Source organism: Periplaneta americana, chromosome 2, assembly GCF_040183065.1.
Source record: "Periplaneta americana isolate PAMFEO1 chromosome 2, P.americana_PAMFEO1_priV1, whole genome shotgun sequence".
Taxonomy (NCBI): domain Eukaryota; kingdom Metazoa; phylum Arthropoda; class Insecta; order Blattodea; family Blattidae; genus Periplaneta; species Periplaneta americana.
The window spans coordinates 112,105,802-112,132,176 of NC_091118.1; the positions used below are offsets into that span (position 1 = coordinate 112,105,802).

Genomic DNA, 26,375 nt, shown 5'->3' on the forward strand with positions numbered 1-26,375 from the left:
GTAAATTTGTTTTGTTTATGCCACAAAAGATATTTTTATTGAGAATAAAATCTTTTTTCTTTCCATTTGCAGCCACAATATCATAATGATAAAGTCATGGCATAATATATTAATGAATCTGATGTTAATTACTAAAATAATCGTAAAAGAGAAAGGAGCCTTTATGTATAGTTTGTCTCTCTCAAAAACAGAACAAAAAAGTACATAAAAAGCATGAGTTTGTAGTCGAATGCAGGACCTCATGATTAAGAGGCCGGAACGCTACCATTATGCTATTGAATCACACACAGAATACTTCAATTATAACTGTAGATATCAGGCAACGTTGTCCAACAACATGTAGCATCTCCTGTCTCCGAATTGTAGCAAAGATACCCGAAGGGAACTTTGTTTCAGGAGAGTGGCCACTTTTTCTTTTGACAGCTGTACATACTTTTGAACCTTCATTAACATATATGTATATGCATTTCTTGGAATAATATGTCATTATATAGTAAACAAATATTTTTTATATATTTAGGCTATTGGAGACATAATATAGTCTACTAAATTATTTACCTTACTATTCCACACACGACATAATATAATTTCACCATTCTAAATCCCACTCTTTTAAGTAAATACTTATTCTTATGCAATCTTTTTTTTTTTTTTTTTCATTTTCTTTATATTATTTCCCTTTGAAATTCCAGACATTTTTATTGTTTTATTAATTTCTTTCATTCTAATAAATGTTTTTGTTCTAACTAATGTCGTAATTACTTCTGGCGGAAGAGAACTGATTTCTGCTGAGAGACGCCGCTAACTCTGTAATAAGAGTAGCCAGTATCAACACTCAATAATGCCCATTCAGACTTAAATTCAAAGAAAATACCACCAGCCATTGTATCAGCCGGACGCTTGGCAGTTCAGTTTATTTTGAAACGGTAAAGAGTGCAGTTCTTTTGTACCTAGGTGATTTATTTTTTAATATTCATTATAATGAGTGACAGTCTGAAAAAGCTAAGTGGTTCTCAATACAGGAAACACCTCTGATTGGGGTTCTGGCTGATATGTACATCTCACTTGGCGATGTTTCAGAGAAAGAACTGCATCTGAAATCTGATTAGTGTAATATGTAGCTAGTCAGCGATCTATGCAATGGAGGGGGAAAGGAACTGGTCACCCTACCCCATTATGTCCTGGCCTAGTTGCCATATGAGTGATGCCTTGATGGTGTCACTTATGGGGTCCAGACCTGTCTTCGGACAGTTGACTAAACAACAATACTGGAAACTCGCGGAAAACTAGGCAATAAAAAAGAGAAAATTGTGAGAAAAAGTAGATGTGCTATAAAAAAAACATAGCCAGCTTGTTCCAGTTCGAGTCCAGATACATCAGAGTGTAATAATGTGGCGAAAAGTACAGTAGGTACCGAAAATAGTGGAATGTGTGATTTATCTGAGTCAGGCATTTCCGATGTTAGAAACAGTAATAATAACGCGGAAACAATTAGGCCTATTTCAATTGATCCAAATAACGCATATATGGCGAAATAAGGGGCGGAAATATTTTTCTCTGCCTAGGGGCACCAAGTAGCTAGATTCGCCTCTGCATGCAATATTAACATTTTTGCATATTTGCGTTAATCTGTGCATTCTTATAAATAACAAATCTTGCAAAAATATTTTCATTGTAATAAGCCCTAGAAATACACATGCTTTTATTCTGCCTCAGTAACTCAATTTGCAAGTCCAATGTTAAATACCTACTCATCGGGTTCTGGTGTCTCATTTATCGAGGCTTGTAGAATCTCTCTCACAATATTCCGCCTTACTCTCTTATTTTGTCGCTCCATTCTAGTTGACGCATTTGCTGAATGTTTGCCTCCAGGTATATTTATTGTAGGTATAGCATCAGGTTTAAGTTTCCGTGCACGAACTGGTGAATAGCCTAGCAATCTCTGCTGCATTGTTTTATCAAAGTCATCATCTTTAAAATACTGTCAGCATATACATGCTGAAAAGACATGGCTAGATATTATTATAATAATTGAGTGTTACAATTAGCGTCAGTTCTTATAAATAAGCATAGTATGGTAGGCTATACTGAAAACTTAATATCCTTTATTGACATTGTTATGAATCCGATAAGTTAAGAAGTTTCAATATATTTATGATTGGTTTCAGTCTATAATTTAGTATCTGTTAAAACCAACTCACAAATATATTGAAACATACTATCCTATCAATATAAAGATATAAAGAATATGAACTTACGTGATTTTGGTAGAGTGTCTTGGCGTTTGCAACAATTCTCCCATTTTTCACGAAGATGTTTATCTTTCGGGAATGAAAAATATTTAATATTAGTGCCTCTGGTTTTTCTATAATGATTACTGCAACCGTACACTGCACAATGACTCATTATGTGTTGTAATATTAATGTCTAGTTAAGTATATTAAAGAAAATGTACTCAACGCAATGAGCTGCGATCGCTGTCTGCAGTGAAGATTATGTCACACGTCTCAGCCGCTATCGTAACAGCTTGCGCAATCCCACACCTTTACTATGTTTCCGCCATGATCCGTATGACTAAAATATTAATGATAATGGCAGTCATAGTTGGCAGTTTAATTTATTTTTATAACAACATTATTATATTCCAAAAAAATCCATGACATCACTGGCATATTCTTAAAATTTTGTATGGAATGACCCATTAATGAAATATGTCAGCAATGTATGCAATGATGGGGGAAAGAAACTGGCCACCCTACCTCATTATCTGGCTTAGTTGCCTCATGGGTGTCACTTATGAGGTGCCAACCAGTCTTCGGACTGTTAACTAAATATACATACATCAATAACACCATGATATTGATCAAAGTGATCTAAAAGGACAGAAAAAACTGAATAGAAATTATTTATATACAGCCTGGGAATATTGGGTTACGCCCATACTCGCCAGCAAATGTGTGCTTTTCATATAACCATGCAGTACAGCCCAGGTAAAACAAGGAAAGCATTGTGTGAGTTGACAGCACAGTATCTCAACGACTCTTTGGCTGGTAGTCAATGGTTGACTCTGAACTGGCACGAACTTGTGGAATCTCTCTAATTAACATAAAGCATTAAGAGGACCCTAGGGGATGCTGTGCAGTGTAATTTCTGCCCAGTGCTTTGGATGTCAACTAGCGTAACAGAGAAAGTTGGGCCTTCCTAACAAAACTCCATTGCTTTATCAACTGAACTACCTGGCCATTGCAAGAAGCCTTGCTGTTGCTATTACATGTATTATCATTATCACCATCGCCCTTCCATGTATTGGGCCTAGTGGCCCATAAGAGTCTCTTGCTAACATTTTAACAGTCTGCCCAAGGATCTCTGTGTTAAGGGTTGTTAGGGACTTTTTTTAGTAAAAAGATGTCCCTTCAACAGGTTATTGGCCTGGAGGAAGTAAGTCTAGTAATGGAGTTGCCATCTTCAGCCTCTGGACAGACATGGTGGTAGTACAGCATTTTCTCTGTATTAGATGGAATGGTTATACCACTATGACCAGAGAGGTCAAAGATGGAATGTACAGTAAAGGACATAATTGTTGAGTGGGCGAAAATTTTTCAACATCTGTAGCGCAGTTCATAAGAGGCTATAGTTTTTAATTCCTTCTCAGCATAGATGTGTAGTATTTAAACAAAAAGCAGAGCGAATATATCGTCAACATATGACCGAAAACTTTCGACTCTGAGCATGCGCAGTGTGGCACTCCTTGACTTAGGAAAAAAACCCGAATTACTCAATTATTATGTCCCTCATTGTAAGCCGCCACCGCCACTACCTAGGTATATTACTTGCCTCTAAAAACTGGCACAACACAATATAAGAAATCCTTAGGGATCATTGCAAACGAAAAAGCTGCATAGTATTTTTCGCAGCAAAAGAGTCCACTACTTCATTCATATCAATTCTTTGTGTTCTTTCACACTCTATATTTAAAATACGAAGTCCACTTAATCACTCTTGTGACATAGTGCTACATAAGTATGCTTTTATCAATTTTAATTTGGAAAATGATTGCTCACCTGAAGCAATAGTTACATGTAGACAGAAATAAAATAAAAGCAGTATAAACATCTGGAATGCTTGATGTTAAATTGTAGTTTTCAATTAGCGAGAGTATGCCAATTTCGATCTGACATTTTGTTTTATATCTCACTTTAAAATGCACTTGAAACATTGTAACTTAAATGCAAAGTCCTCTGTTATATCTTCAATATATTCCACCAATAAATGTTATGCTTTGCTATGTAATTTTTAACTTGTTGCAGCAGATAGAAACTGTGGAGTTAGTGCAGTGAACATGTGACTCGGACACTTCATAGAATTGAATCTAACTTGAATTTGATTAACAGTGATATCTAATATCATGCTAAACATATTTACTTGACATTCTTTTTAGGATCTGATAGCCATTCATCCTGAGTCACTTCATCAAACTGGTTCTCAGTTTTATGAATTTTTTGTTTTCAAATTTGGTGTCAACTCCCCATTGCTTTGCAAGGGAAATGCTGGATAACAGTGCTTCTTGGAAATGATTCCTATTATCATTTAGCAAACTAGCAGCAGTTTGAAGTAGAGTTGAATTGAAGATCAGTGTCGTTAGAATGAAGTAATTTTGACACATAATGAATAGTTTCAAGTACTTTGGAATGCATGACAAAATTATATTTTTCCATCTGTTTTTTTCAGAGTACTGGTTTTGCTACAGTCGCTGACAGTTTTGGATTGCAACACTACTGCAGTCAGAATTTTCATTACAGTACATCTAAATATCCATGCCTTAGAGTTTTTATTGACTCGAATCTTGATTTCCAATGTGTAGGACAAAATCTGTTTAATGAGTAAGAGGCTAAGGACAACATTTCTCATAACTTTGTACTTTGACTGAAAGATACAGATGAAGTCTTCCAACTACATAAAAAAATATCTTATTATGTAGCAGGATATTTAAAACTAAATTCAAATGATGTGCTGCAGTGGACATATCTTGCCATTTTTTGTTCAATTCTTGCTTTGCACCATTGTAAAAGTTGTATTTGTTGCATCTTCATAATCTTGACTACAGTACTTGGATAGTGAGATACCGTTTTCTTCCACTGAATTTAAAATTTTAGTTTCCAATGCTACAGCAGTATAGTCTTTTATTTCCTTGAATCCTGAAAAGCTTTCATTTATTTTTACTGCACTAGGCTTTCCCAAAGAATCCTTAACAATATTAACATAATTATCTGTAAATTTGACGTAGGAGGTCTTTTTTTATTCAAATCTTGTGTAGTATCCACAATTGGATACTTTAAAGTATAAGGGTGCAACATGCCAAAATGAAACATTGGAGATAAGATAAAAAAATGTAGCCATAAGAATAATTGTACACGTATTTGTGTCATGTTTTTTTTACTGATAGAAAACAGCAATAGTACAGTGTTTACTCATTAATAATAGTGGTATGTAAAGACATTATTTCTCCATATTTAATTATGTAACACAGATTGTGAAAAGGATTAAGTAATGGGTACAGTTGCAGTAGAATGGTGCAAAGTCCAATACCTATTTTTTCCTATTCTGGAGCAATTTTTACTCACAGATCTGCCTGTAGAACTGCCTATGCTCCTCATTTGGAAGATAGGGAGTCATTGCTAGTAGATCCCCCTTCTTTTCTTCAGTAATTTCCCTATTTATTCTTTAACTTGAAACAATGCTGACTGCACATCTTTCACGTTTTTTTTAAGCACTTTAATGGTATGCACTGCTTCATTATCATGGGACTATTTCACAGAAACACTACCTGCTTTACTAGCATCATACGGAATGCAACATGCCTTAGAAATATTCAAGTTCTTGATGGAAATTAGTTGAGCAGCAACATCTTGCATATTAAGGAAATATGACTCTAGCATTGAAACGGTTTGAAATGGTTTTACAACTTTAGAGTCTTGTACGATTTTAAGCAGGTCATTAGGAATGAAGGCTTTTGTCAATTTGTCGTTTTTCAATCAAAGCGAAATCAGAATCGCATTGCAAGAAACTGTGGCCGCTTGTTCTATGTGCTCAAATAAACCAATGGCAACTAAAAAGAGACACATGAAAACCATTACACGATTTTTGTTTTCAGCTGCACAGTTATCAGATTCTTCTTGTTTGTTATGTCCATATTCATCAGTTTTAGTACACATGAGGCAATATCATTGGCACCTCTACTCGCGATGCTTTCATCCCACATACACATAGACTGCATTGTATTCCATACACAAACTCCAAAGTTATAACGTGAAAGCTGACATCTGTAAAACATTTTGCTGTGTGTAAGTTTGGGCACAAACATGACCAGTTGAAGATCCATTGCATTCTATGATGCAGCTCAAGAGGGCGCTTACTGTCTGAAACTGCATGGTGCTGGCAACGTAACATCTAAATATCTCGCTTAAGAAACACAAGTGAATGTAGCCTCTTTCATACATCATCCTCCTAGGCACATTGCACTTTTCTGCATAATAATTTCGTTTTCTATGATTTTGGCACTTTGCACATTTCTACTTTAAAGTATCCAATTACAGAAAATGTGTGAAGTTTACCTCATTCAATATTTCATTTTCAATTTTTTGCATTAATAGCTGAATTTAATAAAAGAAATAGAATAGTTCTAGAGACAGTCAACCTAACCAGAGAAAAGGAAGCTGTTCTCTGTCTCTCGGTTTTATATGTTTGAATATTCATATGCAAAACCAGGCTTTATGAAGATTACGACTACATTGATGGAGCAATTGCATATACTTTCGAACTTCGAGGCTCTCATCTCCATCAAAATTTGGCTTGATCAGCAAGAAAGGTATATGACAGCTGTCATAAGATAGATAAATAAGATGACAGATCTCACATGTCTCATGAAGTACACCCCTTATGGGAGGAGTTAATGGGATGGCCAACTACAGCAGCAGACAATGATAATGATACCCAGTACTGGTAATAATGTATGTCATTTTGCACTAATATTTATTTAACTTTCATTCAAATTGAGGTTAATATTTGTTACTCTTAAATTAAACCCTCAGTAATAGAGAGCTAAAGAATATCTTATATATTAATCTGATATGCATGAATGAGTCATGAATTTTATTATTCTTTTTCCAGAAGAATATAAAAGTAAAGTAAAATATTTTCATCACTAGAGAAAGCACATCTCGTGACCGAACATTGTACGAAATTGAAATATAAAAATTGGAAATTTATCCTTTGAACAGGTGGAAAAATTCAAATACCTTGGAGCAACGGTAAAAAACATAAATGACAGTCAATATGACATTAAATGCTGAATAAATATGGGAAATGCTTGTTATTATTTGGTTGAGAAACTTTTTTCATTCAGTCTGCTCTCAAAAAAGCTGAAAGTTAGAATTTATAAAACATTTATATTACTGGCTGTTCCGTATGGTTGTGAAACTTGGACTCTCACTTTGAGAGAGGAACAGAGGTTAAGGGTGTTCGAGAATAGGGTGCTTAGGAAAATATTTGGGGCTAAGAGGGATGAAGTTACAGGAGAATGGAGAGTTACACAATGGAGAACTTTACCTAATATAATTAGAAACATTAAATTCAGATATTTAAGATGGGCAGGGTATGTAGCACAAATGGGTGAATCCAGAAATGCGTATAGAGTGTTAGTTGGAAGACCTGAGGGGAAAAAGGCCTTTAAGGTGGCCAAGACATAGATGACAGGATAATATTAAAATGGATTTGAGGGAGGTGGGATATGCTAGGGATTGGATTAATCTTGCTCAGGACAGGGACCAATAGCAGGCTTATGTGAGGGTGGCAATTAACGTCCAGGTTGTTTAAAGGTACTTGTAAGTAAGTACGAGAAAGCACATATTCTCTGTCTTCTTTTGAGGGGGAGGGGAGATCTAAGTATATTTTTATTAGTTAACAGACAGTTTTTAGTGTTTCCTGTAAAGTTAAGTTCCATGACTCGTGCCCTTTTTATTCCACAGCATAATAAAATTGTACTAGCAGCATCTTTTCCCAATTTATTATCCTTCTATTAGGCTGACAGGTAACAACATACAATATTACTGAAAGCTGTCACAGTCACTCCTGGCAGCTCAACTTTAAATCAGTATCCAAATGTCAGTGAGACATACTTTATGTATATTTTCTACTCCTCATGCCCAATGGTCAGGTGCTCCGGGTTGTGAACCAGATCTTGTGTTATCCTCTTGCGACACCCAGCTAGAAGAGGAAATAGTGAATGGCATCTATATGCTGGAAACTCTCCTGGAGAAAGTGCGGACTGATAGGAAATATAGATCATCTCACTGCCCCATGGTGGAAGAAGTCATAACAGTACTGTTCCATGATAACACACCAAATGCTGGCAGAAAGAGGAGGCTTCATCCTGTGTAGGGTTGCTGCTTCCCCCTCAGCAGACGGAGTTCAAGGGAACACAAATCTGGCTATAAAACAAACTGAATACTCAGCAATCGTCCTACTATATTTCAGATGAATGTTTATTATATTGTTATCCATCTTTTAAAAAGGAGATTTATAATAGTCTGCAGATTAAGGCAGCGTTTTCACTCTTCACATAAATATTTTCATATATATAAAGTGATATTTTTAAATCTATCTGCGCATTGCTCGAGTTTTGTTCTTAATGCTCTGTGAATGCTTAATAAAAGCCCAATCATCATCATCATTCTCTTCGTCATCACTGACGTTTTCATCATGCACCTTGTCAGGCCATTCACTGACTCCTTTGTTACTGACTTCATAAAGAATCATGTCATTAGCTCTGATAACAGAATTACAGCCACCCGGCCGCACCTGAAAGAGAACATTGCGAAGTAATAACCATATTTCCACACAGTAAGAAAATCATTAAATTTATATATCTTGCATTCCACGAGTAAATGAGCCTGTAGACAAAATTTTAAAAATGAAAAGAAAACCTCAGAAATTGCTCGAGCGTATTCATAACATTTAGAAATTTCAGAGGAAATACCGATTTTTAAATTCCAATGACTTATATAGAGAGTTCCTATGTAGACCAATTCCAGATATTCATGTTCAGTAGGTTTATATCACAGTAGTGTGGAGCACCAGTCCTGAGGAAGCTAAGCGGTGGAGAGTGGACTGGGTCTGGTCTGCATAGGGAAGCATGAACTGTTCATTCACATGGACATGTCCATCTCTTGCCAAGTGCCAACAGATTTTCTCAGGTAGAGGCTGGAGTGAACTGCGTATATATGTATCTAAAGTGAATGTGTATTGTTTTACTGGATTTTCTTTAAACAACACTTATGTTATGTGTACTAATTTGTGTAATATTTAATGTATATATATTCCTGTAATAAATGCAGTACCATATGGTTACGAATTTGCACTTATCACATCCATCACAAGGTATGTCTCATCTGTCACATAGATTTATATTTTTTTCTTTTAGGAAAAAATCAATAATTAATCTTAAAGACAAAGTACATGAGTCACAATCATTTACTTTATATAAATTAAGTTCACTTCAATAAAATAGCACAATTCACAGAAAGTTTTGTATGTTACCACTAGTTTCAAAGCAGGCTCAGTTTGACAAATACTGAAGTGAATTGAAAAGTGTTCAATGAGGACAAAGACTCCATTAAGCATTCCCTCCTGCAGTGCAGATATGATAATGATATGAGGACTGGCTTAGTAAAGAAGATTGAAAGGCTTGGAATAGAGAAGACTCCACTAAAATTTTTATTGACAAATCCATCACTTTGGATGTTGGCACTGCACATTTATAGGAGACACTAAGTTATGGATGTTTTTGCTGGAAACCCATAACCGAGAGAAGTAACTACCCTAAAGGAGTACTATCATTGTGAAGACATTTCTCCATTGAATGTGGTCAACAACCTCAGCTTCAGATATATAGAGATAAATGAAGTCTAGTGCTGGAAAGAAAGATATGGTTACCCTACAGTGATTTTCTATGCAAATGTCCATTGCACGACTGAAATAGACATGGATTAATGCTAGCTACATGAAAACAAAGGGATGGACTAATGACTATGCAAAGACAATGTAATGTCCAGAAACATTCATGACTGTCCAATCAAGCACGTCTGTGCAAAAGAAACTGTCTGCATATAAATAAGGGCACTATTTGTAAAGAAAACGATGCAGTACTAGTCAGGATCTTCTGCCAATATGCAAGACTATAGGAACATCCTATCTGCACTAAATTGGTATGGAAAAAGGAGAACAGTCAATAACTGAGGAACAATCAGTCTTAGTTTTAAAAATGGAAATAATAAACTAGAACTGTACCTAAATCAACAACTAAGAAATAATGCTGAGGAAACAATATTAACGAGAACACTACGACTTGAAGGAGTACTAATTAACATAATATCGAAATGCAAACACACCTCAAATATTATATAGTTGCATGTACTTGTTTGTTCAAAAAATGCATACTAGCTTAATTGGTAATATAAGTCACCTACATAAAAATGATCTATATGTACCATACATTTCCGAATGTAAGGTGCACCTCAAATGCAAGATATAATAAAGTAAAAAAAAATATATATTTTTTTTTTCCGCATATAAGACTGACTACAAAATAAAAAATGTAGGATAGGAAAGCGAAAAGTTACAAGCAGGTCGCGAAAATATTTTAATATACCATAACAAGTTTAATGTTCTCTCTTCTGTTTGCTATCATGTTTTTAAACCATCTCTACCAAGCGTGCATTGCTGAAAGTACCATTCCTGAGTACAATGAGTATTATTATGTTACCGTTAATAACTGAAAAGAGAAAATAATATTTGTAAGAAGCTAGAAGTGAGTGCATTGTTAAAAGTACCCATAGTTCCTGAGAACAACAATGTGTATTATCATGTTACCATTACGTACCGGTAATAAATTAAAAGGAGAAATACATTAGTAAGAAGCTAGAAGTGAATGAGTTTGTACTTATGTAGATTAAGGTTGCTTGTAATGAAGAGAAATATGGTATTACTTGACCGAGGCCAGTGGAGTCCTGCAGCCCGGAGCGCAACTTGTACTGCTCCTGTGTTCATATAGTGTTATCGTGATAGTTCACATTATGCCTGAGGCTCCACTCGCCTCAGTCGAGTAATACTAACCAAGCAAATATACGGTAAGAATGACAGTGATACCTGGTGCAGTGCCATAATATTTTAGCATTGGTTACCTTTGAACTTGTGAATTTTATGAGGTGACGTTATTGTTGTATGAATATGTAGGGGTGGCTTGAATACTGTAGTTTTGTGGTATCGGTGATATGTTCATATTTCTATGCGAATGTAAGGCACACGTGAATATAAGGCGCACCCTGATTTTGAGCGGCCAATAATTGGGTTAAAGGCCCACCTTACATTTGGAAATATACGGTACTTACTTTCATAATTTTATCAATATAAAATAATTATAAAGCTTACCAACCTTCTTAAACTTCTTGAAATTACTGCCACTTGGATAGCTGTTGTTTGTACTGAGAGAAGCTGGCACACTTGGGGAAATCAACAGTTTTGCTTCCACAATTGTTACATTTTTCACATTCTCTGCAAGACTCAGAAATGACTCATCCATAACTGCGTTTTCCTAAAATATACAAGAACACAAATTTAATATCTATCACAATAAATACTATGATTGGATGCTTTATGGTGAAGGGACTGATGTGGTTTTAGAATATTGAAACTACGTCATGTAAAGAAAGGATATCAATATCGTCTTGGTTCCATATCCAAAAGAAAACTTGTTTAATTTGTCAGCAGAGTAAAAATCTATAAAATCAATGCGACAAACTCTCCTCGTCAGTCAGAACTATCACTGAAATAAAGTTGTTTGTTTCGATCTCAAATTGAACCTGTTTTAAGGGTTTAATTCCCCCTCCCCCACAAACTGCATGCCTTGAAGTTGGTGGGGGGGGTCTTGTGAGTATACAATGAAACCGGGAGCAGTATGGCAGAGTTACTCATACCAGAGAGGTCACGGTGGAGGTACCACACAAAGAAGTGGCTTCCATCCAAAATCCAACCCAAAGGGACTCTCAGTTGGAGGACCTCAGCAGGTCTCTCAGCTGGAGTACAGTTACCATATATGGGCTCTGGTCTACTCAAGCCAAGGTGTAAATGCATCATGCCGAGGGCTGTATGGCACTGGAGTAGTAAAATAACAGTGTCACTAACGATCTCTGCAGGGCACAGGCGAAACCCTGCACTATTTAGTCTTCTCAATACAATTGGAGCTCTGTGTTGGGTGACTTTTATTTCTCTAGTCTACTCGTGGGACTCCAAATGGATGAATTACATAAACAACATTTGAAAACAAAGATGGGTGACAGGGACTCTCCAGTTGAGAGAAACCTATCACTTAACAAGGATATGGATATCACTGCCTCTTCTATAAATTGGCTGCACCTGAGCACTAAAAAGTTATCAGGGGCGGCTAGAAGGAAATTGAAAAGAGTTAGCAACCGGATTCCTCTCCTCAACCTAGTTGTAGCGGGAGCCAAGTTGGCCAAGGGACTTCTAAAAAGAACTAGTATCAGTATAGACACATCACCTTCGGCTAAAGCTAAACCTGTTAAGAGACACAGGTGAAGCCTTAGGTTCATACAAGATGGCCATCATTGGGGTATCTTATCCGATGACAACCTTGTAGTCGATGATGTCAAGCATATTCAGGAGGTGATCCTGAGGGGTATAGATGAAGCGCAATCTGGATAATCTCTACCACTCGTCACAAAGTTCTCACTTCAAGATGGGGCCCTGATCTACCAATGTGAGAATCAGGAGTCCTGCAACTGGCTCCAGAGACATCTAAATGGAGTTCAAATCAGGGACAATTTTGTCCTTAAGGTGGTGGAGGCTAAAGACCTTCCCAAACCATTTAAAGGTGGCATTTAGGACCCAGGATCTAACAACCAGTGATCCAAAAGTGCTCCTTAAACGCATACAACTACTTAACCAGGGGCTCTGTACAGAGCACTGAAAAGTAGTTCACAGGCAGACTGATTCTACTAGGCAGCAATTAATCATGATGATTGACCAGGAATCTCCTGCCAAAATCACGGACAAAGGACTGGCTGTCTTTACTGGGGTCCCTTTCAGATCCTATTCAATCCCAGTAAAAAGAGGCTCAGGAAGAACAGGAGGCAGCAGCTGAGAAGAAGGATTCTCCAGAGTCCATGGATGTTGGAATGTCTGGGGAGACTTCAACTCAAGAGGCTGTCTAAGGTAAGTGTTTGATTTGTTAATTATGAAAATAATTCAAATTAATTTAACACTGCAAGGCAGCTTCTACCGTATTGAGCAAGAAGCTAGCTGAGGAAAATATTGACATTGCTTTCATTCAAGAACCTTGGATATACAAGGGTTTTATCAGGGGAGTTAACTATACTGGGGGCACACTTTATATTCCCAATACTGAAAAGCATTTACGTTAGAAAATATATTAATGCTTTGTTCCACGTGAAGTTTTGTTCTAGGGATGTGACAACTATTGAAACATCCCTAATGGAAGGGGGCAGAAAGAGGACTTTATTGTTTTCCTCTGCATACCTCCCTTATAATGAACCCAACCCACCATCGGAGACAATGAGGAGATTAATTGCCCATTGTTCTGAGACGGGTAAGGAAATCATCTTAGGGACTGATGCCAATGCTCACCATGTGCTGTAGGAAAGCATTGACAACAGTCCAAGAGGTGAACAGCTGGCAGAATATCTAGTAAGTACTGACTTAAATATTCTTAATAAAGGTAACGAACCAACTTTTGCTAATTCACAGAGGAGGGAAGTTGTCGAGGGCAGAGGCAGAGGGGGCAGAAAGAGGACTTTATTGTTTTCCTCTGCATACCTCCCTTATAATGAACCCAACCCACCATCGGAGACAATGAGGAGATTAATTGCCCATTGTTCTGAGACGGGTAAGGAAATCATCTTAGGGACTGATGCCAATGCTCACCATGTGCTGTAGGAAAGCATTGACAACAGTCCAAGAGGTGAACAGCTGGCAGAATATCTAGTAAGTACTGACTTAAATATTCTTAATAAAGGTAACGAACCAACTTTTGCTAATTCACAGAGGAGGGAAGTTGTCGACACGACACTAGGGACTAAATTAGTGAGGAACTAGTTTCAAACTGGCATGTATCATCGGACACTTCTGCATCCGATCATAGGCACATCTACTTTAGAATTAAATCTCAAATCACTAATCCAGTGATCAATAGGAACCCAAGGAAAACTGATTGGGATGGATATAAAAAAGACCTTTCAGCAATGATATCAGGTATCTCTAGGAACATTCGTTCTATAATAGATGTGGAGTTGGCTGTTGATCAGCTGCAACAGTCCATTCTCCTATCCTATCATAATAATTGTCAAGCTAAGATTGCTGGCTCGCCAAGGCAAGTTCTTTTGTCATCTAAAGAGCTAAACGAACTTAGACGTAAAACAAGGAAGCTTTTTAAACTTGCACGAAGAACTGGTGATTGGACCACCTATCAGAGGGAACTTACGAGTTACAATAAAGCTATTCATAAAGCCAAAATGCAGGCTTGGAGGGAGCACTGCGAGGGGATGGAAAACATTCCTAGGAGTGCAAGACTCGTGAAGCTAATGGCTAAAGGTGCTCACAAGATAGTAAGCATAATGAAGCTACAAGAGGGTAGTTACACTCAGTCCGATATGGAAACACTGGTTCATCTAGCAAGCGTTCATTTTTTGGATTCAAAAGTAGTAGACAGTGATAAATTGACTTATCTGGAGCAACCAAATCTGCTCTGTTTATGTTCGAGTAGAGAATATTGGAACCTGGTCAGGGATGTGATCACTGTTACTACAGTAAGAAGGGCCATTAATTCTTTTGAACCATGTAAGTCCGCAGATCCTGATATGATCATGTCTGCTTTGCTGCAACAGGGAACTGACACACTGCAGTCTTTACATTGCAGAATCTATAGGGTCTGCCTAGTCTCTGGTTATGTTCCATTGGCTTGGAGACAGACCAAAGTGACGTTTATACCCAAACCTGGGCAACCTAGCTATGCCGAGACCAAGGCATATCGTCAAATAAGCCTTGCCTCATTTCTCTTTTTCTTTACACAAGTACCAATTGTTTATCTACTAGGTAAATCTATAGAAGCAGCGTTTCATCATGTTGTGTCATCTATTGAGAAGGTGCCATTGGAGTATTCCTAGATATAGAAGCAGCATTTGATAAAACTTCATGTGAAGTGGTGTCAAAAGCCCTTCAAGAGCATAATGTCCCTACAATCATCTGTAGATGGATACATTTTATGCTAGAAAACAGGCAAATTACCATGAGCCTATTTGGGGAAATGTTAAAGGTGACTATGCCCAGGGGCTATCCTCAAGGTGTCATTCTTTCGCACCTCTTTAGAACCTGGTTGTGGATGCCTTGTTGCTGGAACTCAATGGGGCTGGGTATTTTACCATCGAATTTGCAGATGATATTGCTATAATAATTGTTAAAAGGAAATTTCCTAATACAGTCTTTGAAGTGCTTCAAGTTGCACTGAAAAAGATTGAAGCCTGGTCCAACAGAAATAAACTTTCTGTTAATCCCAACAAAACGGTAGTGGTACCTTTCACAAGAAAGAGGTCTATACGGAACTTGAAGGAACCTACTCTTTTTTTGGTGCGAGGATATCCTACTCTTCACAAGTTACGTATCTAGGACTTATCCTAGACAACAGATTAACTTGGAAAAAGCTTCTAGATTTCTGAATTGCCAAGTCCCACAGGGTTTTTTGGACCTTTAGAAGAATATTGGAGTGTAGGCTTTCACGGCCGGCATCAATAGTAGAAAAGTTTTCTGGGCTATGAGGCCGTGGTCTGTTGGTTGTGAGACCAAACGTTTCGTTCACTGCTGCGGTGAACATCTTCAGTGGTGTCTATTGCTGGTGCGGTGCAGACCGAGGCGACAACAGCAAGCCCCCCCCCCCCCCTCCCGCACTATATATACAACGATGCAGCCAGTGCAGACTGTAATCGGCACGCGCAGTAGAACCAGCCGCACCAGCAATAGACACCACTGAAGATGTTCACCGCAGCAGTGAACGAAACGTTTGGTCTCACAACCAACAGACCACGGCCTCATAGCCCGGAAAACTTTTCTACTTTAGAAGAATGCTTAGTAAGACTTATGGTCTAAAACCTACGATTATATATTGGATATATATCACTATGGGAAGACCTTTACTCTCTTATGCCACACTTATGTGGTGGCCAAGAGTTAAGGAACTACAGGACTGAACTTAACAAATTGCAAAGGGTGTTCTGCATAGCAACAACTCCCACTGCGGCAGTGGAAATGCTGATAGGACTCACCCCATTACATATCTGGGTTGAGACTGAGGCCCTTATGGCATGCCATAGAATCTGTCGCCAGCCAACGGTGGTCAATATTGAACACTTGGATCATCTCAGGCTCCCTTGGGACAAAGATGTTTAACGGATTCTCAATATGAGAACCAACATCTTAGAACCAAGGGTTTCGTTTGACAATAAATTCACTGTCACTTACCCAGAGCGCAGTGAATGAGAAAGTCAGGTTAAACCTGAGAACAATAAGGGTCCAGTCTGGTACACTTATGGTTTCAAAACCAAGTTAGGAACTGGTGCTGGATTATTTGGAAGTGGCACGAAGCTTTCTTTTAGCTTGGGTCAATATGCCACATCTTTCAGGCTGAGATTTTTGCTATCTTAGCCAGTGTCAGGGAAAGTATTAGGAAGGGCTACAATCGTAGACATATTCTTATACTTTCAGATAGCCAAGTGGCACTTAAGGCACTTGAAGCCTCTTGGTTAAGTCGAAACTGGTATCGGAATTCCACGAGTCCATCATGATACTGGTTGAACATAACACAGTTCAGCTGAAATGGGTGCCGGGACATGCAGGGATTCAGGGTAATGAGAGAGCAGATGAGGCTGCCAAAAAGGGAACTGAGATCCCATTCATAGGATCTGAGCCTGTGCTGGGACATCTCTAAAAGACCAGTAAAGCAGGTTATCAGGGAAACATAAAAGCTACTGGAACTCAAGTGAGGGCTGCAGACACTCTAAGCCCCTCATAAGAAATTTTAATAAAAAAGGTCAAGCAACTTGTTAAAACTGAGCAAGAAACAGCTCCGTTGGGCAGTCGGATTCCTTACAGGACACTGTGCCCTCAAGAAGAACCTACAGAGAATAGGACATAACATCAACCCAACCTGTGCTGCATAGGGAGATGAGTCTGTAGTTCATCTATTGTGCAACTGTAATGCACTCGCCCATCAGAGAGCATTTTCCAAAGCTTGAAGAGCTATCAACTGTCCCAGCCCATAGTTTGATTCAATTCATTAAGAACATCAAACTACTGGACTGTTAGGATGCGCAACAGATCTTTCAGATCACAGTGCTAGGGCTGTCAAGCCCTCCCCTTTTTCAATTCAATTCAAGGGTTAATTTTAAAGCCACCACATACTCCTAATAAATTTAAGCTTACATTTTTTTTTTTTAATCTATCAATCATTACAACTAGTTTTACAAATCTGTATAGTAAAGCAATGACTTCAGATCCAGTATCCAGATTGAAAATGATATGTTTACCCTCAACTTGCAGTGATTTACACCAATTTATTCTGTGTTCTGTGCAACTGATGAGATTAAGAGTACTAACATTATAGAATCACTAGAGTCTGTATCACTTTCTTGTTACATTCCTTTGCAAGTCATGTCTTTGAAATCCTTCATACCCAACTGTCACAAAAGTCACGTATCTCGCACTTTGCCTCACTTCTATTTAGAGTTTCACTTTCACTACTTCAACTTTAGAAATACTCGTATTATCTTACTGTAACAATAGCAGTTCTCATATTGACTAATATCAGCGGGACTATGTGACTAAATATAATATGGCAGAACTCCAATTATCCAAGCACCATAACATATTCGGATTTCCAATTATCCAATCAACATTCATGAAATTTAGAAATTATTTATATTCAGAAACAAAACAGTTTTACATATACTCTTGAGCTGCTAAGAACCTGTAAATCTCAAATCTAATGGCAAACACGGTAACCATCGCTTCTCAATAAGTAAAGGAAGGGCATTCCTACCTTGTCCTGGTTAACAGTAAGAAAACCATCAAGAGTGACATCATTCCTCTGGGGCTCTATTTTACTTTGCTTAAAAACATCCTTCTCCAGGGCAGGTCTTTTGCTTAAGGGACTCAACTCTTCTGCATCATGTTCTTTTTTCAATGACTTCCTCTTCTTTGAGAAATCTGCAGAACTTTCATTTACAACTATTATAGGTTTTTCTTCTTTGACAAAGGAAAATAAGTCCTCCTCTTCTTCATCGTCATTTATCCTGCTTGTAGTTGGCTTTGGTTTCTTTTCAGATGGGAATGCAAACAGATCTTCTTCTTCATCATCATCATCCCTCATTCTTGATGTTCGCTTTGGTTTATTGTCAGATGGGAATGCAAATAAGTCATCTTCTTCATCATCACTCATCCTTGTGACTTGCCTTGGTTTCTTGTTGGATGGGGATGAAAATACAACTATTTTATTGCTTTCAACTTCCTCTTTTATTATGGGTTGCATCTTGCACCTTGATGCAGTCAGGAAGCCATCATCCTCCGAACTTCTTTTCCTGAAAAAACATTAACTATTAGCATGACTTCTGAAGCAATTCAATATTTCAATATTCATCTACAACTAAACTTATTCAACAATTACATATTTACATCATTACCATATTGGTATGATTGTCTTAGAAGAGAATTTAAAAGAAGGATGCTGCTGCTTCTACCAACTCAATCAAATAGTAGTTAGCATGAGCAGAGAAAATAAGTTTTAACATGATGGTACATTCTTGGGTAACTGCAACGAAATTATGCACAACATCGAACAGCATTGGTGCGTGATACACAGCAATAGTTGTCATAACAAACTAACCTGAAGTAGAAAGCTTTTTCTTTTTTTAATAAAATGACAAATTGAACAGTACAGCAGTATACATCATCCAACAAAATTAGTGTTTCAAATACTGTTACTCGCAATGTGTGGAGTCATCTCCAGAATGTCTTGATTTTTAATTTGAAAAGACAAGCGACCTTTCATCTACATACTTGAGTCGACAGCATAGAGTAATCAATCAAACTTTCGGAGTTGAGAATATACTAAAATCTTTTCCATCCCTTCGTAATATCAACATCGGCATAATAATAGAAGAACTATACGAACTGTACAGTATCCCAACATACTGTACTCACACTCTGAATGTTGATATTATAAATAAGTATTAAGATAGAGCAATTATGATAACTTCATTCCTCTGTCAAAGTGAGAGCCCAAGTTTTACAACCATACAGAAGAACCAGTAATATAACTGTTTTATGAATTCTAACTTTCAGCTGGATGACAAAAGTTTCTCAACCGAACAATAACAAGCATTTCTCACATTTATTCTGCGTTTAATTTCCTCCTGAGTGTCATTTATATTTGTTACTGTTGCTACAAGATATTTTAATTTTTCCACCTCTTCAAAGGATAAACTTCCAATTTTTTTTATTTCCATTTCGTACAATATTCTGGTCACGAGACATAATCATATACTTTGTCTTTTCGGAATTTACTCCCAAACCTATCTCTTTACTTGATTCAAGTAAAATTTCCATGTTTTCCCTAATAGTTTCTGGATTTTCTCCTAACATATTCACATCATCAACATAGACAAGTAGCTGATGTAACCCATTCAATTCCAAACCCTCTCTGTTATCCTGAACTTTTCTAATGGCATACTCTACAGCGAAGTTAAAAAGTAAAGGTGATAATGCATCTTCTTGTTTTAGCCCACAGTGTCTTGAAAAGCATCCGACAGAAACTCACCTATACAGACTCTGCTGTACGTTTCACTAAGACATATTTTAATTAATCGAACTAGTTTCTTGGGAATACCAAATTCAATAAGAATATCATATAAAACTTCTCTCTTAACTGAGTCATATGCCTTTTCGAAATCTATGGATAACTGATGTACTGTATATTTATACTCCCATTTTTTCTCCAATATCTGTTGAATACAAAAAATCTGATCAATAGTCGATCTATTATGCCTATCCCCAATAATTTCATCTGCATACTGATATTCCTCGACAGTTACTACAGTCAGTCTTGGCCCCCTTCTTACAGATAGGTACAATTATGGACTCCTTCAATTGTTCTGGTACAATTTCCTTTTCCCAAATAGCAAGTACAAGCTTATAAATTTCGCTAGATAATGCACTTCCATCCTCTTGTAGTAATTCTGCTGGAATTTGATCGCTACCTGAAAACTTGTACTTTTTCAGCTTTTCTAGCACAATTTTGACTTCAGAAAGTGTGGGTTCGGATATAAATGGCTCAGCAGTTTGTATTTTAATTTTAATATCAGAACACCTTCACTAAATATCCTGAACTTCTTAAATGTGGTAATTCAACAGTACAAAATGAGTTTTGCAGTAGCTGCATTAATAATTGCTGTTATGCTAATGCTGTGATTACTGGTATTCTTTTTTAAAAGTTAAGCAAAAAATTTGTGGCTTCTAACCTTTTTGGGGACATGACAGCAGCATCAACTTCGTCCATTATGGACAAACGTTCCTTCTTCACTTTGCTGACAATTTCACCAGCTGCAGGAGCTGCAGCGGTATCTGTGCTTGGTGGTTTGCGTACCGTGCCACTCTCTGGAATGATTATGTCTATCCCTGTGGGCTTCGCTCTGTTTGACTCAGAGTCCTGAGTATCCAAAGCCAATACAAGTTGTGGCTCACTATGGACCTCATTAGATCCACTGAGTATAAGGGTAACATGGTAGTCTGGGTTGCAATGTCGGTCTGTCGAGCAGTACAAAATGGCGAGACCAATTTCACTCTCTGGGATCACCCGCTTCCCTTTGGATTTTAAATATTCTGCAAAAGAAATACAGAACAGGATAAAAAATTGTGCATATTCACGTCAAAATTAAGACATTTTCATATTCCAATATTGTTTTATTAGCATTTCACTTAAATGTACAAACATACATAAGGTATTTCACAAAATGTAGTACCCAGTTCTGGGACAGATTCAGGGCCGGGAGGGGGGGGGGGGAGGAACTCTAATTTCAAGTTAAAGTTGTTCCAGCATTGCTTTCAATGAACTGAGCTACTATTTACAGCTCTACCCAACTTCTGACGAACAGAATTCTCAGTTAATACTGAGAGTTGAGATACAGGATTTCGCTGATTGTCATAATAACATACGAGCATGTTCTATTTGTAAATTCGGCTACTTCTCTTGACAACATCAATATGTATTTTTGCAGCTTATTGCTGAACTTCGTGATATGGAAGTGTATTCAAATCGAGAAACTGCAGACATGCATCTCATGTACGAATGTAAAATGAAAGTCAGACATTATGGCGAGATTAGATTTCCTGATCACTGTTTGACAAATGTGCAAAAATTTTAAATAGATAAACACAATGGCGATACTGGTTTGTTTTAAAAAAAATGAGTTTCATTGGTAAAATAACAGAGAATACCAGGACAGTTGGTCTAGCAGAATGAAATCATCACAGTAATCATGTTGAAGACAATAAATTCAAACCTGGCCCACCCACTAAAGCTGTGTCATTGTTTTATGCAAGTTGACTGTTAATATAGTTAAGACTGTGAGTCATTAGTAAAGTAAAGTAAAGGTAATCCCTTTCCATGCTATGAAGACACTTGGGGGACATGGAGGTAGAGTCTCATGTTTTCTTGACCTTGGCACTAGAATGAGGTAGTGTGGTTGGCGTCATGCTCTGACTGCCCTTTTAACCCCAGGAAAGAACCAGTACTCAATTTCATAGAAGGCTGAATGAACCTCGGAGCCATTCTGGAAATTTGGCAGCCAGAAAATCTTGTCACCACCCTGAATCGAACCCCTGTCTTTCCATCCATAGTCAGCTGTTCTACCAACTGAACTATGCAACTGCTCAATATCATTAGTAGGAAGTTCTAATATATGAATGAGATTAATGAGTATTGTGCAGCAGGGTTTGCTTAATAATAGCGTTTCGTTTTCTAAATGCTTGAATGTTTCATGTGCAGATGTACAGTCCCTCAAAAAAAGAATGAAACGATGAAATAATCTAAGTCCCAGATACAATACATTGTGCATGATTAGAGGCTCGAAGCTCGGATACATAAGATAATGCGTAATTCAGTTACTTAAATTCAATGTATTAGGTTTGTTGTTAACTAGTTCCGAAACTAGCTTGAAAAACTGCAAAAATATATGTAAATGTGTTATAAAAACATAGGCCTATATATTAAAACTGTGCAGCAACATCGAAATTTGGGTTATTCATGATTAGATCCACATGCTTCACAGAAGAAAGGTCTTGTATCTCGTCTTAATAGCTCAGTCGACTAAAACTTCGTGTCAGGCAGAAGGAAGCAGGTTCGAGCCCTATAACCGTATTTTTTTACATTCAGTTTTCAAACTTTTATGAACTTTCTATTTTATATGTATTAAAGTAATTATATAATGTTTTGTGTATACGACGCAAAAGTATCACCAAATGTTGAGTCAAGAATGTTCACTGTGGTCAAATGTTGTTCGATGTCACGATGGATATAAGTTGTTCAACAACGGTCATATAATTACCATCATATGCTCAAAATCATAATCTGAAAACAAATATTTGATATTATATTAACGAAGAATATGAATTTGACTTTAGATTTGCATTTATATATCAATACTTATTGATATTGATATTTATTTGTCATTCAACTTTACAATTCACAGTTATGGTGGACCTTCACATTTCTGTTTTTCAATCCACCATCCCTTTATACATATAACTCTTTTCTATTAATGTATTCTTTTCCGAGAATTTCTTGATTGCTTTCTAATGTTCTGTTATGACTGAATTGCTATATGTCCTTCCCCCTTTATCCTCTTCTATTCTCTCCCTCCTACCTAGACTGTTTCCCTTCCATTTCTCACTCCTATTAAATATTGCATATTCCTTCCTTCATAATCTGCGTTATTTACATATTTATCTCTTTCTTTTCGCTTCGCTCCTAAATTTCCTATTTTATTACCCCTATCCATATATTTATTTCGATAATACTCCTACAGTTATAGTACCCCTGCTACTACTCCCAATCCAAAACATTGAAAAACATCAAAATCTAATTCACTTAAATTACACTTCCAATTTCTCTCCCATTCCACTTCACATTTATTCAGATATATATACAGTACACACACATATATATATATATATATTTTTTTTTTTTCCCACTTTAATTCTCATTGTATTCATTGTTTGATAGATTATCTTATTACACTCTTACCCTATCTTCTTACACTTAACACTTTCTTCTCTGTTCCTTTTCTTACACTTTTGCCACCCCTGACTTTCCTGCACTCACTTTTTAGCACTCTTCTTCTTCGCTATAACCTCTCCAACGCCCTATCTATTCAGTCCTCACAATCACTAATATCTGGTAGTCGCTTCATTCCTTCACTCGTTCTTCTCATGTCTTCTCTTGCCTTTCCTCCATTAGTCTTGTCTATGCTCCTGACCTCAGACACTAGCAGTTGTTTCCCTAATCCTTCGTCCGCAGTATTTTATATCTGCCTCACGTTATGTTTTCCTCCTTGGTTTATTCTGGTCAGCTGTTTCGTACTCGAAGTAGACGTCAGGTATCGTCATTGTCCATCTCTCGTTTCATTGATATTGAAGTTTTGTGTCGTATGCATTTTTCCATTCTTCCTAGCGTGCTGCCTTGACATACGCATATTTTCGCGTCCATATCAATACTTATGTATTAATGATCGGAGCTGAATGTAGGTGTTTGTTCATGTTTGTATGCAACTAACCTGATGTTAAGTATTACTTGCTGTTCCTACATCCGCGTAGTGATATTAAATGTTATGATAGAAGTGTGGGGGACTATATTTTATTAAATCACAGAGTGTATAATGGGTTATGATTATGAATCATATTTTCGTTTATTATAGTACCATGTTCTAAATATTGTTTAATTATATAGAATTCTTCACCGCTGTTTATTAATCTATTGTTGAAGAAGATTTTAGGATTTTAAAAGTATCTTTGCTGTGTCCTAGTTCGTGACCAGTTTCTATCAAATGAGCAGCATATTTTGATTTCTTATGGTTATTTTAAAATCAGATATGTGTTTAGTGAATGATTATTGAAACACATTCAATACACCCTACAATGCATAAACTCAGTATGTTTAATTTTCTAATAGACAGATTATTGCATATACCATTAAATAAGAAATACAAAAAAGAATACAACAAAATATTAGAAATAGCCAATGAAAATGGATGTAATACTAAAGTGATAAAGAAATGAATTCATAAAAAAGAAAGATTAAACAGATAAAAAAAGTTCACAACCCTCACCGCTGTAAAAGAAAAAAAAAAAAACATGCAACATTAACATACAACAAATATATTTCCAACAAATTCAGCAATTTTTTTCAACAAAGAAAACATTACAATAGCGCACAAACCTAATAACAAGCTTAAAAACAATTTAAATAACAGTCTCAATAAATATAATAAATTACACACTAGTGGTATTTACAGTATAGAATGTGCAACAAGCTAAAACAGATATATCGGACAGACACGCAGAAATTTTAAAATCAGATATGGTGAACACATATCTGATTTTATTTGAACTCCTGCTATACTGACACAATGGAAATGATTGCAGCTTAACTTTGCAATTCCTGCATATGGGTTGCCGTTGACGAGACACTCAATGACTCAATATTGTTTAATTATATAGAATTCTTCACCGCTGTTTATTAATCTATTGTTGAAGAAGATTTTAGGATTTTAAAAGTATCTTTGCTGTGTCCTAGTTCGTGACCAGTTTCTATCAAATGAGCAGCATATTTTGATTTCTTACGGTTATTTTTAAAATCAGATATGTGTTTAGTGAATGATTATTGAAACACATTCAATACACCCTACAATGCATAAACTCAGTATGTTTAATTTTCTAATAGACAGATTATTGTATATACCATTAAATAAGAAATACAAAAAAGAATACAACAAAATATTAGAAATAGCCAATGAAAATGGATGTAATACTAAAGTGATAAAGAAATTAATTCATAAAAAAGAAAGATTAAACAGATAAAAAAAGTTCACAACCCTCACCGCTGTAAAAGAAAAAAAAAAACATGCAACATTAACATACAACAAATATATTTCCAACAAATTCAGCAATTTTTTTCAACAAAGAAAACATTACAATAGCGCACAAACCTTAATAACAAGCTTAAAAACAATTTAAATAACAGTCTCAATAAATATAATAAATTACACACTAGTGATATTTACAGTATAGAATATGCAACATGCTAAAACAGATATATCGGACAGACACGCAGAAATTTTAAAATCAGATATGGTGAACACATATCTGATTTTATTTGAACTCCTGCTATACTGACACAATGGAAATGATTACAGCTTAACTTTGCGATTCCTGCATATGGGTTGCCGTTGACGACACTAAATGACCACAGAAAATATGGACAAATATTTAATTATTGGTTGTAATTCCAAACAATAATTAAATGAGGTTGAATCACATGTGCATCCAGGGTGCGAATTAATGGGGGAGGGGGGATGGGGGGATTTCCCCCTGTTGGGAAGTTATCCCCCTTTTATAAATTCATATTAACATCCCTGCCAGGGATAACTTCTATCCCCCCCCTCACAAAATATAATTGTTTTAATACAAGTATACTTTATAAAGTACAGTATAAAGCAAGCAAATAAAATAATATTAATGTGTTATCATCACTGGGTAAGCTGACAACAATCAATAACTTAGGAATTACACATCTTATCTTAAGCCTGCTCATGGATATAATTATTATTATAATCACGATGCAAGACAAGCAACTCAGTGCGACTAAGTGTTGAACCGTATCGAATGAGGATAATAATTTTATGTATGGTATTCTCTATCTAGGATTTTATCCCCCCCCCCCCTCATCAGAAATCTTAATTTGCACCCTGTGTGTGCTTGTAATTTTTTATCAGTGTGCAAAAATACATTTAATAAAGTTTAATTTTAAGTTACATATTTTTTATTTGTTACATACTGATCTACATATTTTGCCATTTTTAGCTACATATATTTTTTTTTTATTTTCATATTACATAAAATCCGGGCTCTACTCATAAGTGACACCAATAAGCCACCACTCATGAGGCAACTAAACCAGGAGATAA

General features: G+C 36.5%; 1 protein-coding gene across 3 annotated transcripts in view; it reads right to left on the reverse strand.

The window, feature by feature from the left end:
• Nucleotides 1–8,047: 8,047 nt before the first annotated feature.
• Nucleotides 8,048–26,375, reverse strand: part of nbs (nibrin) — a 102,267-nt gene continuing 83,939 nt past the window's right edge. For all 3 annotated transcript variants that reach the window (XM_069818293.1, XM_069818291.1, XM_069818292.1), the window contains exons 7-10: nt 20,655–21,015; nt 18,179–18,716; nt 11,489–11,647; nt 8,048–8,856 (exon numbers count right to left, since the gene is read on the reverse strand). In XM_069818293.1, coding sequence (XP_069674394.1) covers nt 8,656–8,856; nt 11,489–11,647; nt 18,179–18,716; nt 20,655–21,015 — 1,259 coding nt within the window. In that variant the 3' untranslated portion in view covers nt 8,048–8,655. The remainder of the gene's footprint in view (nt 8,857–11,488; nt 11,648–18,178; nt 18,717–20,654; nt 21,016–26,375) is intronic.